This window comes from Sinohyriopsis cumingii, chromosome 18 (genome assembly GCF_028554795.1).
Source record: "Sinohyriopsis cumingii isolate HCF-2022 chromosome 18, ASM2855479v2, whole genome shotgun sequence".
NCBI lineage: Eukaryota > Metazoa > Mollusca > Bivalvia > Unionida > Unionidae > Sinohyriopsis > Sinohyriopsis cumingii.
Window position 1 is genome coordinate 66,984,992 of NC_142978.1, and position 19,061 is coordinate 67,004,052.

Here is a 19,061-nt window from a genome sequence, read left to right on the forward strand (position 1 = left end):
TTTGACATGTGTTATGTGTGCCAGTGTGTTGGACAGATGGGATGTTGTGAAAGACATTTTTGGAAAATTTTCAGATTATAAAAAAAAAATGTCATTTTTAGTTATTTTCTAGTGTATGTTAATGTGTCAAGGACCTGTAGTCCATGGATAAGGCTGCAAATCATCTTTTCACAGGAGCATGTGTTTTTTGTTTGAATTTTACATAATTTCTCAAGTCCACGAAGTTTTTCTCATTTGTTGAGTTGCTGCATTTAATTTGTACTGGCCCTTTCTGATAAAAATCTTGCTTGGGTGTTTTCATCCCACTCCTAGTTTCCCTGCTGATTATATCAATAGCATAGCTAGTAAATTGTAAGATTCATTGTCAAAACTTCTATTTTTATCAGCAAGCTCTCTAATGTCAGTGCTGTGTCTGTTACAGGGTGTTAGCAGTAGTGTAAGCTTAATCAGCCCACACTAATTACAGTTTTTAGATTACACCTTGTACAACAATTAACATGTACATAGCAAATTCATCTACTGAAAGGTACTGTCCATTTAAACTTTGGTTAATGGGTGCAGTGATTTTCCTTTGAGGTGTGATATTATATTTTCTCTTGTCTCAAAATAATTTGTTTTTTCAAATAATATAATGGATATGATATGAAAAAGAGTAAGATATTTCTTGCAGCTATTGACAGATGGAATGTTTCTTTAAAATATTGTCAGGCCACTGCCTCAGGACTTAATATTGTTGGCCCCTTATATAATTGTGGCATACCATGGTACAGTAGTAACATATTGCATTAGTTTAGAAATAATGGAACAGAATTTTTCATTGTATTTAGCTTTATATGCTGTTGCGATGAAATACATTATTGTCTGTAACTTTTCCATGTACTACAGTGACTATTAGCCCATGTATATCAGGGTGATCTGAAACTCTTGCATTTCTGACTACATTTTAGGACAATAAAAAAGCATATTGTCAGATTTTAAGCATATTGGTTTAGCCATATTGTGGAGTGAGTTTAACTGATTTATTTTGTTAGAATTTCAGTTCAAGAGAGAGTGGAATTTTCCACTGAAAATTTCAGTTTTCCAGAACATTCTGTTGCATCATTGGTCAAGTGTCAGTCTCGATAAATAGGGGATTTAGTAAACCAGTATTCATTCCTGATTCATATCACTGTTCGGGACTCTATGATCAGAGTTTGCATTTGTGGTCAGATATCATTTGAGAGGAGTTATTTTAATTATTCATTTAAGTTATAAAGAGCTCGTTGACTTTTTAGACTAACACACTACTTTGTGATTATTGAGAACTCATTCAAAGATGGTATGGATTGTATAATTGTGGTTTTTCAGTACATTCAGTACTATAGAAATTCATTTGGAATATTCAGTTCTTTTGGGTTTGTGATATAACATTTAGGAATATCTGGAATTTAATTCACATTACTGTCTCTTGAATTTTCACTTTGTATTCTTGAAAAATAATTTGTTTGTTGAATTGTACTCAAATTGTTGGTTTCACTTCCTTTAATGTTACATTGTTTTAGACCTCGAATTGTAACAGTCTGTGTAGTTTGCAGTGGGACTGAACTTTTAAGAGAGCATGTATGATATGCAGTATCTGAAATGCAGGATTTCGGCACCATCAAAAAAATGTTCCTCTTGTACACATTATACATAAACAAGTTCACTTTAATGTAGTACGAGTTGAAATAAAAGATTGATGATCTGATGGATGGGTGAATAAGTAGATAGACTTAGAAACAGAAATAGATTAAAAGATAGATACATAGCTGCTAGAAAAACATGATTTATTACTCTGACCACTTTTCCATTTAGCAATACAAGTCCATTTGTTTCTTCCTCTCGTAGGAGAAAATAATATTAAGCAAAATGAGACCCAGTATTGTTTCTACAGTGGACATTTTGAAAGTCTTTTTTTGCACAACTCCATCAGAACAGATATTAATATTGACATAGGGTTTTTCACTACAAGACTTACGAAGTCCAGTTGGTTTTAAATGAAATTAGTTCCAATTTTATCATCCAGTAATTATCACCACATTGTCCAGCTTGAAAATCTTATCGTTGTGCTCTTCATGAACAGAAGATGATCATATCAACCTGGCATTTTTCACTTAAAGATTTTCTTATGTTGCTAGTTTGGCCTAGAAGTTAAATAGCACTGATATAACTTCCAACATGACCTACAAATATTGTTATTGCTACTCCTCTTTGACCAGATTGTCATATCGACATGGGTTTGCATGAAATACATATTATCATGTCTTGCTGAGCCTCAATGAAAATGATGTCTGTGGCTGTCTTGAAAATCTTCATATCAGTACTTCTAAATAGATTGTCTTCAGGGAATTTCTCTTAGACTTATGATGTCAGTATTTGGTCCTAAATGAAAATGAAGCCCCACAGACATCCAGTATAGCTATATAAAGGCAGCTATCTTGAACATCCTTTTTAAGATTAGAACAAAAGATCTTGTACTGCACATAACATAAGAGATTGAAAACCAACAAGTTTTGTAAGATTCAGTGAATAATTTATTTACGTAGAATACAAAAGTGAGAATTTAAAAAGAACTTTAAAATTGTGAATTAAATCCCAAATACTCCTAAAAGTTCTATTACAAGTTCAAATGTATACAGTTCCAATTGAGTTCCAGTAATATTCCATATAAGTTCCAATATCGAATGTGTTGATTGCCTGTAGTCTTGAATGTGGTAATGTGCCAGTGGCCTGGACTGTGTCAGTGTGCTAAGAGTCTTTTGATGTACAGTATCACAATAATATAATCCAGAATGTTCTTTCGTGTGTGTGTGTGTTTTGGGCATTTTTAACGTAGCTTGAACAATTGTAGTCATATTGCTATGATATCAGTAGTGTGGTAGTTTATAGTGATGACTAGTACTGGGGCATCATGCTGGAGACATGTAGCATCATATCCAAACCAGCCACATTTTCCTTACACCAACTTGACCAGTCCAGGCACTAACCCTCTTAATGTTGAGCGCCAAGCGAGGTAACTGCTTGTACCATTTTTATATGTCTTTGGTATGACCTGGACGAGCTTTGAACCCATGACCTTCTACATCTGAGGTGGATGCTCTAACCATTTAGGCCACTGGAGTAGTCAAAATGTTCTCGTTATAAGTCACTCTAATTCCAAATTATTGTTCCATTCCAAGAATATTATTGATGAGCACTTTGTATTTCCAGTGAATAATAATTTAAATAAATAAATCCACAGAAATGAAAAAAACTGAACACAACAATAAGGCTGATTCTACTTCAAGATGTTGAGGCGAGAACAGGTAATTATTAGATAAACAAGATTATATACCCCTCTACTTGACCTGGGTCACGATACCATTTTCTGAAGATACTAAACTTCCATTCTAGAAGTTTCTAGTTTCAGAACAACACTACTACTAGCACTACTACTACTACTCATCATCTTCATCATTGTCATAATCATAAGGCTATTTTCAGAGGGTGACTCCTTTAGTTAGAAATGTGAAACTAATCTACTTTGAGACCCTGTATTATGTACATATAAGGTACAAGATACACACATACATACACAAGCAAATACACAGCACGTAAACAGCTATTCACATAAATGCTGCATTACTGCAGAAATGAAAATGAAGTATAAGAGGTTGGTTTAGGTAAACATGTTTTCATTAATTATGATCTGAATATTTAATCCACATTCATTGAGAAAATTTTAGCTGTGTATTCTGTTGTTTACAAAATAAATGTCACTGGTAAGGTATGCTATGCATTTGAATTTGGACAAGTATAAATGTATATAATACATAATCCTTAAGAAAAACCAAGAAATAATGCAAATTAAATATACATAACACGACTTACCGATCGCTGTCTCTCCTTCACTTTGCTAAAGAAGATCATCGTTAGTAGATGCTCTTCTTACATCCTAGTGTCATGGCCTTCTCGTCTCAACTGTGCTTTCATCAGTAGAGTGTGGATACTTGAAATGCCTGCACACGTAAGAACCTGTCCTGCCATCTTATCCTCATCTGTTTCTTCAGGCAGCCCATATTAAAATGGTTTTCTTGGCATGTCATTGTACACCATCGAGGCTTCGCAAGCATACAGCAGGGTTGGCAACATAAGGACTATGTAGACCTTACGTTTTGGTATTTGACTGATGCCTCTCTCTCCCACACATTTGCATGTAGTCTGCCAAAGGACAGGCTTGCTTTATCAATTCTGGGGCTGGTTTCATCATCATTGTGTACTGCACATGACAGTTTGCTGCCAAGATAAGTGAACTTGTCCACTGCCTTAAGGGTTTGTCCATTTACTGTGATGGTAGGCTGTATATAAGGCTTTCCTGGTGTAGGTTGGTGCATCACCTCTATCTTGTTGGTACTGATTGTGAGACTGAATTTGTCACAGACTGAAGAGAAAGAGTTCATTAATAGAGTGTCATGTATGTAGTGAGAACTTTTTGATCAAAAGTTAAGTGTTCTTTCTCCACCTTGGACAGTTGTACTTTGCATGAAAAAAGATTATACATTACAAGTACCTGAGAATGTCCTTGATTTAATAATAATAATAATAATAATAATAATAATAATGCTTTATTTATAGAGGGTGACTCATTAGTCAAGGACTATTCTCCTTTGAGGCCATCTTAAGGAGAGTATAACAATGCACATTATATGAAGATAGTAATAATTAGTGTTTACTTTAACATGTTTAGTATTAAAATACTAAATTCCATTATCTATTAGAAACACATACATGCTCATGATATCATTTCTTAAATACTCTAACATTTTCAGCAGATTTTACATGTAGTGGAAGCTTATTCCACAGAACTGTACCAGAGTATTGAAAACTCTTTTTAAATTGCTCTATTCTTGGTTTTGGTACTAGAAGGTTTCCATGTGATATTGATCTCAGCTGGTGTTGAAAAAGGCCTGAATAAGTCCTGAAGATACTCTGGTGCAGTTCCATGTAGACATTTATATAAAAAAACTGCCTTGTGAAAATCTATAGTGTCATATATTGTGAACCATTTGAGTGCTGTAAATAATGCTTTTGAGGGATGATCAAGAGATGCATCTAAAATTACACGTGTGGCTCGTTTCTGAAGTTATAAATCCTCTCAAGCTCAGATTTAGCACAGTTTCCCCATACATTAGGACAATAATCCATTGTTGGAAGAATATATGACTTGTAGTATAGATTGCGAGTTTCCATAGGTAAATATTTCTTGATTCTGCTGAGAAGGGCAATTTTGGATGACAGTGTTTTACAAAGCTTATCAATATGGTCATTCCATAATAAATTATTATCTACAGACACACCTACAAGCCTTTCATGTTTGACATTTTCTAATGGATGATTATTTATTGCAAGAGCTAGTTTTGGGTTCCCTGACTTGTGTAGCTTTTGTGATGTCCCCAAAATCATACATTTTGTTTTACCTTCATTAATTACCATCCTATTTTGTTGTGCCCAGTTTTGGACTCTAATAAGGTCTGAGTTTAATCTCATTTGGATAACTTCAGTATCAGAACTAGATATATTCAAGGTTGCATCATCTGCAAACAAATCTGTACTTGTGGATTCATTATTTAATGGTAGATCATTGATATAGATAAGGAAGAGGAGAGGGCCCAAAACTGAGCCTTGAGGGACTCCTGAATGAATAGTGCAAGTTTGAGAGCTAATATTGCCAGTGCTTACTTGTTGAGACCTTTGGTTTAGGTATGATCTAAACCAGTTTAAAGAAGGATTGTCAAACCTGTAACAGTTCAACTTTTGCAGCAGAATTTCATGATCAACAAGATCAAAGGCTTTCTTGATGTCAAGGAAAACAATCCCAGTCATATGTCCATTATCCATTTCCTTCAGCTAAAGATCAGTTAATTTAGTAAGTTCTGTTTGGCACAAGTGGTGCTTTCTAAATCCTGATTGTGATTTTGAAATAGTATGTTTCAAAAAATTTATAGACCTGAATGGCTACATGCTTTTCAAATAGTTTTGACAATACAGGTAGAATTGATATTGGTCTGTAATTCCCTGGATCCTCCTTTTCTCCTTTCTTAAAGATAGGTGTAACCTTTGCACATTTCAGTGTTTCTGGAAAATTACCACTCATTATACTTAAATTTATGATATGCGTTAGTGACTTTGTTATTACTGGTGCAGCAATTTTAAGACTTTGTGGACCATTACCATCCAATCCAGAGGATTTATTAATATTCACCTTAATTAGCATATCAAAAACATCAGTTTCACTAACATTAGCTATTGAAAAATAATTATCATCAGGAATTTTAGCTCTTATAAATAATAGAAGAGCATCAAGTTCAATTGGGATGTTTAGTCTGGTTCTGAATACTCTTACTGGAGATGCTTATGAAGAAATTGTTGAACATTTCCACAATGTCTTGTACAGATGTTGCTATATCATCATTTTGCTTAAGTCTAGGGGGAAGACAACTGTTCTTGGGTGGGTTCAGCTCTTTTAGATGCTTCCACAATGTTTTGGTACTCTTGCTTTCATTAATAGCCTGTTTATAGAAGTTCTCTTCTGCCTTATCTATCAGGTGCTTAGTTTTATTTCTCCACTTTCTATAGCTTTTGTCTTTTTTCTTGTGGAAATTATCTCTTAGGTGCCTAGCCTCATTGATGTCAGGGGTAATCCACTTGGGTGTAATTTGGTGTTTAACCCTTTTTGTTTTAATTGGGGCATGCTTGTCTAAGGCTGCATTGAACATCTGATACCATTTGTCCAAGGCAGTGTTGACATCAACTATATTGCAGACTGATTGGAAGGGTTTGCAAACTAAATCATTTAAGAACATTTCCTCATCAAACTGTTTGAAGTCCCTGTATTGTATTTCAATGTGTTGGCCATTTTTAGATGATTTCGGAACATGTCTAGTTATACAGACTGGGTAATGGTCACTCAGTGCATACACTGGCACCTTAATTTCACTTATGTTTTCAGGTTTATTAGTATAGACATGATCAATGATAGTAGCACTTTTATCTGTTACTCTAGTTAGGTGTTAATTAACTGAGTAAAGTTTTAAGTTTCAAAGCTACTTATCCATGTTAATGGTGGAGTTTTCATGTAGTCAATGTTAAAATCACCTAATATGATAATTTCTAAATCTTCTTTAGTAATGCTTTTTGAATTTGAACCTCAAATCTATCAATCCAATCAGCTGTGGAACTAGGTGGCCTGTAAACCGAACATAAGAGTATTGGCTTTGATTGGGCAAGGGTTACTTCGATCCAGATACTCTCTACCCCAGTAGTCTCTAGATCAACACGTCTATTATAACTAATGGAACTGTCTACATAGAGAAGAATACCCCCACCCCCCATGGATTCTCTGTCTTTTCTTTCAAAGTTGAAGCCCTGTATTTGGAGAGCCAAATCATCAGTATCATCGGAAAGAAAGGTTTCACATAGACCTAGAATATTGACTGATCTAGTTTGCTGTAATATTAACTTTATCTCGTTCAGTTTAGGGAGGATGTGTTGAATATTTAGGTTGATTACTTGCAGATTTCTTTTGAGGTGCCCAAAGACATGACAATTTTGATCAGAGGATTGACTTTCAGACAAGGTAGTATGCCATGTATTGTTTTTAGACTTGACAGATTTCTTTACATTGCCTTTACATTTACATGTACCCTTTACACATAAATGTCCTTTAAGACAGGTTTGTTGTTGTTGTTGTTTTTGTTGTTGTGGGGTTTAACGCCATTTTTCAGCACACGATAGGCTATACATGGCGGCCAGTATTAATGGTGGAGGAAGAACCCGGGAAAACCCCGGAAAGAACCACTGACCCACGAGAAGCTACTGGCAAGCTTTCTCACATACCCACATTGGCTGAATCCTAGACTCGAACTGCTGCAGACAGAGGTGAGATGGCAGTGATCCGTAACGAAGAGCGCTTTAGGCCACTTGGGGCCCCAAGACAGGTTTGTTCTATTTTTATAAGTATTAAAGGAATATGCATTTTTTGCAATTACAATTAAATTAATTGTTGTACTTTACAGATTGTCTGGTTTGATATTGATGAATGTTTTGTTTATTTTCAGTGATATTTGGAATGTATTCAGATGACAGCTTCAGCTATATACAGAAGGATGAAATGGACAGGCGGATCATTGCAACAGAGGAGCAAGTGTCCAGTGCTATAGCAGAGTTATTCAGAGAGGTATAAATGACAAACAGTATTTTCATGTTTTATATGACAAAAATTGCTGAACATGAGACAGACACATATTTCTTTGAAAATTATTCACTTTTGATTATTCAGGATTGGGATTTAGCTTTGCTTTAAAACCAAGCTTGACTTAAACCACTGGTCGGCCTATTTTGTGACCTTGGTCATTTGTAATGTAATTGCAGCAGATGGTAGCCCTCAGTTTGACAAACATGAAATGATGGACACAGGTTGCCATATTGCAGCATTTGAATTGAAGCAAGATGATAGGAAGTTGCCATCTAAGTTTGTGCACTTAAACTACTATTTTCATGAACAAAACCATTTTTCTGGTTGAAAAATTATTTGTCGAGACACGCATTGGGTCAGAGCTTTAAAACGTACAGTTTGTTAGGAGTGATCAGTAGAACAAACAAAACAAACCCTTATCTGTCTGCTCATTATGTGATGGCAGATCAGGGTCTGCGTTGTTGGTAGTTGGACCCATCTAACAAGTGAGCATGTATGGTACTGAAATTAATCAATGGTGCTTGGGTTCCTTTCCATTTCCATCATAAGTTTATAAGATCTACTGGTCAAAGACCAGAAGAACATATGCAGTGGTCATGCATCCATTGTCTGACCATCATCTATCTTCTTTTGGTGGCCTAGTGGTTAGAGTGTCCACCTTGGATGCGGGAGGTTGTGGGTTTGATCCCTGGCCAAGTCATACCAAAGATTTACAAAAATGGTACTAACAGCTGCCTTGCTTGGCGCTCAGCATCATGAGGTTAGTGTTAGGACTGGTCAGCCTGGTGTCAGATAAATGTGACTGGGTGGGACATCATGCTACATGTCTGCAGCATGATGCCCCAGTGCTAGACATCACTATCAACTGCCACATTGCAGACATCATAGCGATATGACTGACGAATCATTAAAGTTACATTAAAAATCCAAATCACATCACACATCACATCATCTTTTGGCAGTTATTTGTTAATGACACTCTTAAACTACTTGGAGGAAAACCATGACACCTTGCACACAGTTTCATCATGAAGTCTACTTGGTTCTTGATCAGAATGATGCTCCTCAGACATGGTGTCTTCTCATAATTGAAAATCTTGCTATCACTTTTTCTATACAGATGGTTTTATCAAATTTGGGGTACTGACTAAAAGACATCATATGAAATGTAATATGGCTCCAAACATAAATGTTGCTGATGTAACCTTCAACATGGCTGTTATCTTGTAAATCTTATTAGTGGATGGTTATATTGATGCAGTTTTTACTGACTTCTACTGTCTAGTTAATCCTGCTTAAAATTATGCCAGTATGACCTTGATGCTTGGCTGCCATGTCAATGATTTTGGAAATCTTGTTACTGCCTCTACTTTTGAGCAGATGATTTTATCAACATTAGCTTTTCACTGAAGACTTCTTATGATTTGCAGTTGGTTCTGAATGAAAAGGAGCCGTGATGGCAGCTTTGGATTAGCATTGTATATGCAACTCAAGGGTTGAGGGTTTGTATCCCACTCAGGTCAGCCTAGGTCAGTTATGTTATTGTGTTCTTGAGAAGGGCATTTGGCTCCAATTACTCAGCATGATAGAGCCAGTAATGTGTAGATATGCTGTGAGAAACAAACCAAACTAAATGAAATGGGGCTGATTTCTTGAAAATCTTTTTATTAATCTCTGCTGTATCGATTGTTAGGGGTGTGTCGTATAATGTTACCCATGTGTTTATTATGTCATGTCACATGTGTTGCAAATTCTGTTTTTGCTTATTAACGTTTGAAGGGTTTCATGATTGAAATAAAATTTGGTTGAATGTTTAACATTATGAAGATGTAGGTCAAGTTCAGTTTTCACCATCACAATTTAACGAAGCTTTTGCATCTGTTGGACTTTGTTCAGTTTGCTTTTTTTCACAGTAACATTTTAAAGATTTTTAAGATTAAACCAAATTTGCTATTACACATTTTGCACCATTCATCAAAATCTTATTATGGCTGTTCCTTCTGAATGGATTGCTGAATGGAAATGTGATTTGTCCATGAATATTTTTGACTGCTCCAGTGGCCTAGTTGTTAGAGCATCCGCCTTGGATGTGGGAGGTCTGGGTTCGATCCCCAGCCAAGTCATACCAAAGACTTATAAAAATGGTACTAACAGCTGCCTCACTTGGTGCTCAGCATTAAGAGGTTAGTGTTAGGACTGGTTTTCCAGGTGTCAGGATAATGTGACTGGGTGGGACATCATATTACATGTCTGCAGCATGATGCCCCAGTGCTGTACATCACTATAAACTGCCACTTTGCAGACATCATAGCGATGACTGAAAATTTGTTAAAGCTACATTAAAGATCCAAATCACAGACACAGACACACACACAGAAGTATTTCAAATATTATATAATTTTTTCCAAAATGAAAATGGTGCTGAGTTGACCTTTACAGAAAAATGGCTGAATACAATGGCTAGCTTTAAAATATTTTACAGAGTTTTCGATAAGCAGCATATTTGCATATTTTATGCAGACAGTAAATAAGCATTGAGAAATTCTTTAGTGCATTCAAATTGCACAAAACAATTTTAAGCATTGAGTCCAAAGTTTTTAGTGTATTGCTTATGTGGTAAGCTTTAATTGCTTTTCCTCCTGAACAGATACCTGTGTTAATGTGGAATTTTCATCCAGGCACTTCCTGCAGTATCCTCATGACAAAGTTGCTGAAGCCCACTTCCATCCCTCTGTCAGTCCATCCATCTCTTTGATCTGTACATTTTCTAGCTGTCTATCCATCTCTATGATCTGTACATCATCCAGCTTTCCATCTGTCAGTCCACCCATCTCATTGATCTGTACATCATCCAACTGTCCATCCATCTGTCAGTACATTCATCTCTATGATTTGTGCATCATCTAGCTGTCCATCCATCAGTCAGTCCATCAGTCTCTAATGGGTACATTGTCTCGCTGTCCATCTGCCAGTCTATCCATCTCTGTGATCTGTACATTGTCCAGCAATCCATCCATCTGTTAGTCTACACATCTCTATAATCTGTACTTCATCCAGTTCTCCATCTGTCAGTCCACCCATCTCAATGATCAACACATTGTTCAGCTCTCCATCTATCTGTCAGTCTGTCCATTTCTATGATCTGTACATTGTCCAGTTGCCCATCCATATGTCAGTACATTCATCTCTATGATCTGTGCATCATCCAGCTATCCATCCATAAGTCATTCCATCAATCTCTTATGTGGACATTGTCGTGCTGACTATCCATCTCTCAGTCCATCCATCTCAATGATCTGTGCATTGTCCAGCTGTCCATTTATCTGTCAGTCCATCTTTCTCTTATAGTCCATCTGTACATTGTCCAGCTGTCCATCCATCAGTTCATTAATCTCTAATGTGTACATCATCCAGATGTCCATTCATCAGTCAGTCCATCAGTCTCAGATGTGAGCATCATTTAGCTGTCCATCCATCTGTCAGTTCATCAGTCTCTCCAATCTGTACATTGTCCAGCTGTCCATCCATCAGTACATTCATCTCTATGATCTATGCATCATTCAGCTGTCCATCCATCGGTTGGTCCAGCCATCTCTATGATCTATACATTGTCCAGCTGTCCATCCATCTCTCAGTCTATCTTTATCTATGATCTTGCACAATGTCCAGCTGTCCATCCATATGTCAGTCCACTCATCTCAATGATCTTTACATTGTCCATCTGTCAGTCCATCCATCTCATTTATCTGTACATCATCCAGCTTTCCATCCACCAGTACATTCGTCTCTATGTGCATTGTCAAACTGTACATCCATCAGTCAGTCAGTCTCTAATGTGTACATCATCTAGCTGTCCATCTATCTCTCAGTCCATACATCTCTATAATCTGTACATTATCGAGCTGTCTATTCATCTCTCAGTCTATCCTCCTCCATGATCTGTGAATCGTCCAGCTGTTCATCCATCTGTAAGTCCACTCATCTCAGTGATCTGTACATTTTCCAGCTGTCCATCCATCTATCATTCCATCAATCTCTAATGTGTACATCATCAGCTGTCCATCCATCAGTCAGTCCATGAATCACTGTGATCTGTATATTGTCCAGCTGTCCATCCATCTCTGATCTGTACATGATCCATCTGGGGATCCCGAGTGGCTGAGTGGTCTAAAGTGTTCACCCTTACAGATCACTGCCATCTTACCTATGTCTGCGTGGATTTGAGTCTCACGCTCAGCCATTGTAGGTACATGAGAAATCTTGCCAGTGGCTTCTCGTGGGTCGGTGGCTCTTTCCAGGGTTTTCTAGGGTTTTTCCTCCACCGTTTATACTGGCCTCCATGTATAGCCTATCTTGTGCTGAAAAATCATGTTAAACCCTACAACAACAACAACAATTATCCATCTGTCAGTCCATCTATTTCTATGATCTGTACATTGTCTAGCTATCCATCCATCTGTCAGGACATCCATCTCTATGATCTGTGCATCATTCAGCTGTCCATACATCAGTCAGTCCATCAGTCTCAGTGTACGTCTAGTTGTCCATCCTTCTGTCAGTTCATCCACCTCAATGATCTGAACATTGTCCAGTTGTTCATTGATGTACCAATCAACAGTTTGCTTCCCACAAAAGAACTTTACTGGTAGTTGTTGGATTTTATCCAAATTTCTCAGATAGAAATGCATGTACAGCATTATTGGATGAGGTGTATCAGTGTGGCTATATTCACATATCATTATTGCATTTCATGTGGCATTGATGTCCTGGTGTATTGTTTTAATTAAGCATTTTCAGGGATGAACCTGAAACAGAAGATTTCACATTCTGCATTGTGTATGTAGTGACATGAAACATGGTTCGGTTCTCCAGTTGCATAGAAGAGATAAAGAGAAAGAACAAGAATTAATCGCTTGCCATAATACATCTTATTCAGATAGATAGAAATAATGATGCATTCAAATGGGATGCTTCAACTTGCGTAACTTTACCAGGGTTTGTTGGCTTTCAATCATATATGATATGCAACTTTATATTGACGAGACTTTGAGTTTGATTTCTTGTGTTAAACATCATTTAGAGGATTTATATCCCCCTCTTGACTTTGGTGTCTTTCTATTGTTTATTTAAATTTAGAGCTTTAAACTCAAGACCCTGGTTGATTTTGTTTTCTAGCATGCCACAGCAGCATTTACATAAAGTTATGCCCCCTGATTGACAACCATTTTCTTTGGTTTTGCTGGTTAACTGTACCTAGGTTTGTTGGTTTTCAACAAAATTTTGGATGGAATTTTATATTGCTGAGATGTTGAATGGATTGAATGTCCAGAATTTCACTTCATATACAGAAGTTATGCCCCCATTCCACGTCCTCCTAACTTTGGTTTTTGCAGAATAACCTTATTGATGTTTGTTGGTTTTCAACTAAATTTTCTGTGTAGCTTTATATTTATGAAACCTTGAATGAGTTTACTTTCTTGTGTTCCATTGCCTCATTTACAAGAGTTGTGCACCCATGATTGACTCTCCATCTGACTTTGGTTTCTACAGCATTACTTTAAGCAAGGATTGTCCATCGGACTGTAGCTTTACTTTAAGCAAGGATTGTCCATCTGACTGCAGCATTACTTTAAGCAAGGATTGTCCATCTGACTGCAGCATTACTTTAGGCAAGGATTGTCCATCTGACTGCAGCATTACTTTAAGCAAGGATTGTCCATCTGACTGCAGCATTACTTTAAGCAAGGATTGTCCATCTGACTGCAGCATTACTTTAAGCAAGGATTGTCCATCTGACTGCAGCATTACTTTAAGCAAGGATTGTCCATCTGACTGCAGCATTACTTTAAGCAAGGATTGTCCATCTGACTGCAGCAGTACTTTAACCAAGGATTGTTGGATTTCAGCAGGATTGTGTATTCAACTTTAGGCTGATGAGACCTTGAATGACATTAATTTTCCAGCAGGATAAGTTAGAAGAGCTCTGATTGCCCATCATCTTTTGTTGCATAACAAGTAAAATTATGTTGGGATTCAACCAGATTTATCATGCACCTTTATGTCATTGAGAACTTAAATGTGTTTGACTTACAAAATTCATCATCATTTGGAGGAGTTATGTTTGCTAATTGACCATCGTTTAATTTTTGTTTTCCAACACAAGAACCTCTGTTTAAGTCCATGCCAAGTGAATTGTAGTGAGTCACTACACTTTATTTTGTACCCAGTGCATACAGTGACCATGTTGAAAATCTTTTATTGCTACTTCTTCTGAGTTGATGGCCATATCAACATGGGGTTTTCACTAAAAGACTTTTTATGATGCCTAGTTGGTCTTCAATGAAAATGGTGCCAACCTGACATTCACTATGGCAACCACAGCAGACATCTTGACAATTTTTATTATTGCTACTCCGCCTAAACAGAAAGTCCTATCAGCACGAAGTTTTCACAGGAAAACTATATATGGTACCTAGTTGGCTTTAAATATAAATTGTGCAGATCTGGTATCCAGTATGGTCACAACAGAGGCCATCTTGAAAATCTTATCACTACTCCTAGACGGGAAGTAATGTCATCACTGGGTTTTGACCAGATGACTTCTTACAATGTTTTATTGGTATTAAATGAAAATGGTGCCAATCAGACATCCAGTATGGCCACTGTTGCAGACATCTTGCAAGTCTTGATATTTATGCTTCCTAAATGGAAAAGTCATATTGGCATGGGGTTTCCACCATTAGACTATTCATGATATCTAGTTGGTTATGAATAAAAATGGTAATGATCTGACCTTAAATATGGCTGCCACAATAAACCTATTGAAAATTTTGTGACTAATCCTCCTGAACGGATGGTCATATGAACATGGTATTTTCACCACAAGTCTTCTAATGGTATCCTGCTTGTCTGAAATGAAAATGGTGCCAATCATACATCCAGTATGGCTGCCACAATAGCTAATTTGAAAATTGTGTTGGTCAGGAATATCAGGGATGGTTTCAACACTTTCGAGTTAAAATATTTAGAAAAAAATGCATCATGAATTCCCAGAAATTTGTTTTGGTCATTAGAGCATGAATGAATCTCTTTGAATGACTCTTGTTTCAGTTGCAAAATGCCCATTTCATTTCTTGTGAACATAATTTTTTTCTTTTTATCTTGAGTACCTGGAAATTCTTTTCAGTCAGTAGAGAGTCAGTCCTTTTGAGAGACTTGTGTTTAATTCTGATTCAGCAATTATTTTATGGACGATTATTAACAAGGTACCTTTTCCCATACTTGGCTATGTAAGAATGCTTTCTTAGGATTATATATTAATTTTCAGTAGCATAAGAAAATGCACATGAACCTATACATTTTTTTATGATTTTGGATTCCTGGTTTTTAAAAATATCGGTTTTATAGACTTTTGAACTGAGCAACATTTTACAAGTGATCATTTGTTACAGGTGAGATGAGGGTGGGGGTAGGATACATTATTTTATTGAGACAGGTCAGAACCTATTTTCCTTGGAACACTTGTTTATCAAGAATCTTGATTATCAAAAAAATAATTTGCTGTGTGGCACTGACTATCTGACCCTTCATTATAAACATGGTTTCTTTTATAAGGTGGGTATGGTTTGAAACACTTTTCATGGTGCTAATAAAGTTATATGTATAATGTGCTTTATAAGGCAGTTTCAATGAAGTTGGTATGCTTTCTGGCTCCCATGGACAGAATTATAATGAGGAGTGCTGTATATTTAAAAATTATTTGTTTTTAAAAGGTAAATAAGATGTACAGTATATTGAAGAATGTTAATCTGAGTATAATTTTTGTTTGAAAAGTTATTGTTGTTAATAATCATAAGTGACAAAACTTAAAGATTTAACAAATGAGTGCCAGCAAACAGTTATTAGGTATAATGATTGTGGCATAATGGTAACAGGTGTGTTCTACTCCATTTATTCAACACATAATTATTGTTGCATATTGGTAACAAGTGTGTTCTACTCTATGTATTTAACATACAATGATTGTGGCATTATGGTAACAAGTGTGTTCTTCTCTGTATTCAACATATAATGATTGTGGCATAATGGTAACATGTGTGATCTACTCTCTGTATTCAGCATATCATGATGGTCATTTTTCATACTTAGTTTTCTTACTGAGAAAAAAAATGCTTGTGTGGGTTGTGTCCATGTTTTGCAGATGAGTATAGTGGATAGTAAAATTGATGACTGAGTTATAATGAGATAGTAGATGCAATGTTTAAACATGCCTTGCTAGATGATGTGCCCAATCATATGCAGTGAGATGGTAGATGCAGTGTTTAAACACGTCTTGCTAGATAATGGGCCCAATCATATGTATTGAGATTGTAGATGCAATGTTTAAACATGTCTTGCTAGATGATGTGCCCAATCATATGTAATGAGATGGTAGATGCAATGTTTAAACATGTCTTGCTAGATGATGTGCCAAATCATATGTAATGAGATGGTAGATGCAATGTTTAAACATGTCTTGCTAGATGATGTGCCAAATCATATGTAATGAGATGCTAGCTGCAATGTTTAAACATGTCTTGCTAGATGATGTGCCCAGTCTTATGTAATGAGATGGTAGATGCAATGTTTAAACATGTCTTGCTAGATGATGTGCCTTATCGTATGTAATGAGATGGTAGATGCAATGTTTAAACATGTATTGCTGGATGATGTGCCCAATCATATGTAATGAGATGGTAGATGCAATGTTTAAACATGTATTGCTGGATGATGTGCCCAATCATATGTAATGAGATGGTAGATGCAATGTTTAAACATGTCTTGCTAGATGATGTGCCCAATCATATGTAATGAGATGGTAGATGCAATGTTTAAACATGTATTGCTAGATGATGTGCCCAATCATATGTAATGAGATGGTAGATGCAATGTTTAAACATGTCTTGCTAGATGATGTGCCCAATCATATGTAATGAGATGGTAGATGAAATGTTTAAACATGTCTTGCTAGATGATGTGCCCAATCATATGTAATGAGATGGTAGATGCAATATTTAAACATGTCTTGCTAGATGATGTGCCCAATCATATGTAATGAGATGGTAGATGCAATATTTAAACATGTCTTGCTAGATGATGTGCCCAATCATATGTAATGAGATGGTAGATGCAATGTTTAAACATGTCTTGCTAGATGATGTGCCCAATCATATTTAAAGTAGTCTTGAAAGTTCATTCTTTGTAATAACAGTCATCATATGACTGATAATACATTTATTTTCATTGATATTAATTTTCATACTTTTACCAAAAATGACATTTAAGTCCTTCATAGAATTACTGTTTTTGGGTCTTTGTGGCAACCATAAAATTAAAAAAAATTGTACCCAACAAAAAATAGTGAGTTAACAGTGTTTTCCCTTATTGACCTTATAACATTATTGAAAAATCTTTACAATATATTGACTTAATGATATAATTGATAATTATATTTTATTTTTATTTCAGGATAGTTTGATATTAATAAAATTTGGTCCATAAGCAGAAATGATGTATGTTTAATTTCAAAGTTCTCTAAGTCATAGCAAATCAGGTTTGATGAAATTTTGTTAAATGAATATCTACATAAAACTTATATCCTTTTTCAGAGTGACCAGGTGAGCTTTGAACAGTTTTATACCTGGGTTATACAGCATCCTGATGCTACCATAGTAACCAGGTGGCTTTTGATGCATCCAATCGCATTCTCCCTTTCCAGTGATATTGAAACACCTACATTTTACCAGACTCTTGCAGGAGTCACACACTGTAAGTAATATCTTTTTTGATCTTTAAAATAAAGAAAACCTGCAAGTTTATTGCAACATTTATGTTGTACCTTCACTGTATGCTTAAGAACTTATTTGGTAAATTTTGTGAGGCTTAAAGCTCATTTTGAAAGTTATGGATAATGAAATCATTAACATGAACACGTTAAAAATGTACATGTATTGGTGATAAAATAGTTATCTCTCTTTATGTTGCAGGCTCTCCTCTTAGGAGGTTCATTCTCTCTCCTAGTGTGTTTGTGCTTAATTGAACGTATTTTAAGACCTGTTTTTAGGTCAGATTCAACCAATGAAGTTTCAATGCAAATTAAAGACCATGCATGCATGATGGTAAATTCCAAGAAAATGCTTATGTTCTAAGCTGATTTTTGGCATATTACTCAACCCCACCCCCAGACAGTGACCTAAGGGTCCCAGTGAAAAAACCCATCTTGTATATATGACACATTTTCCAGTCTTGAATTGTGTATGTTCGACATGTAGCTCCTTCCCAGGTTGACACCCCTTTCACAGATGGTCACGAAAGGGGCAACACAAATACAAAGTTTCTTTAATTTCCACTCATTGGTTTAGGAAGAGATTCAGTAATGGATTGTCATCTGGACAGAAAAATTCATTAACAGAGGTATTCTGATTGAGGGATTCTTTTCAGACCTTTTCAGTTTTATGGGCACTTGTCAGAGATGCATTTTAGTGGGTTTCAAATCTGAAGGCGTGACCTTCAGAGGGTTTATATTTTTTCTATAAATACAATTTTGATTTTTGACATGCAGGTAAAATATACCAGTTCTATGATCTATTCCATTTTGAGAAAAAAAGATTCATTAACAGTTTATTGTGTTGTAATCATTTTAACTGAAACGTCTAATTGATCACTTTCCACATAACACTCATGTATACAGTTGCTTCAGTATAGATTTAGTAAAAGTCCTGAAACAAAACCACTGATTAACAAAAAGTAAAAGCATTGTGGACTTACAGAT

At 35.9% G+C, this 19,061-nt stretch overlaps 1 protein-coding gene across 1 annotated transcript in view; it reads left to right on the plus strand.

Moving 5' to 3' along the window:
• Positions 1 to 19,061, plus strand: part of LOC149776844 (ubiquitin carboxyl-terminal hydrolase 32-like) — a 173,404-nt gene that overhangs the window by 40,599 nt on the left and 113,744 nt on the right. Inside the window, exons 4-5 of the mRNA XM_089941578.1 lie at positions 8,115 to 8,233; positions 17,899 to 18,058. Of these exons, the coding sequence (XP_089797704.1) occupies positions 8,115 to 8,233; positions 17,899 to 18,058 (279 nt within the window). The remainder of the gene's footprint in view (positions 1 to 8,114; positions 8,234 to 17,898; positions 18,059 to 19,061) is intronic.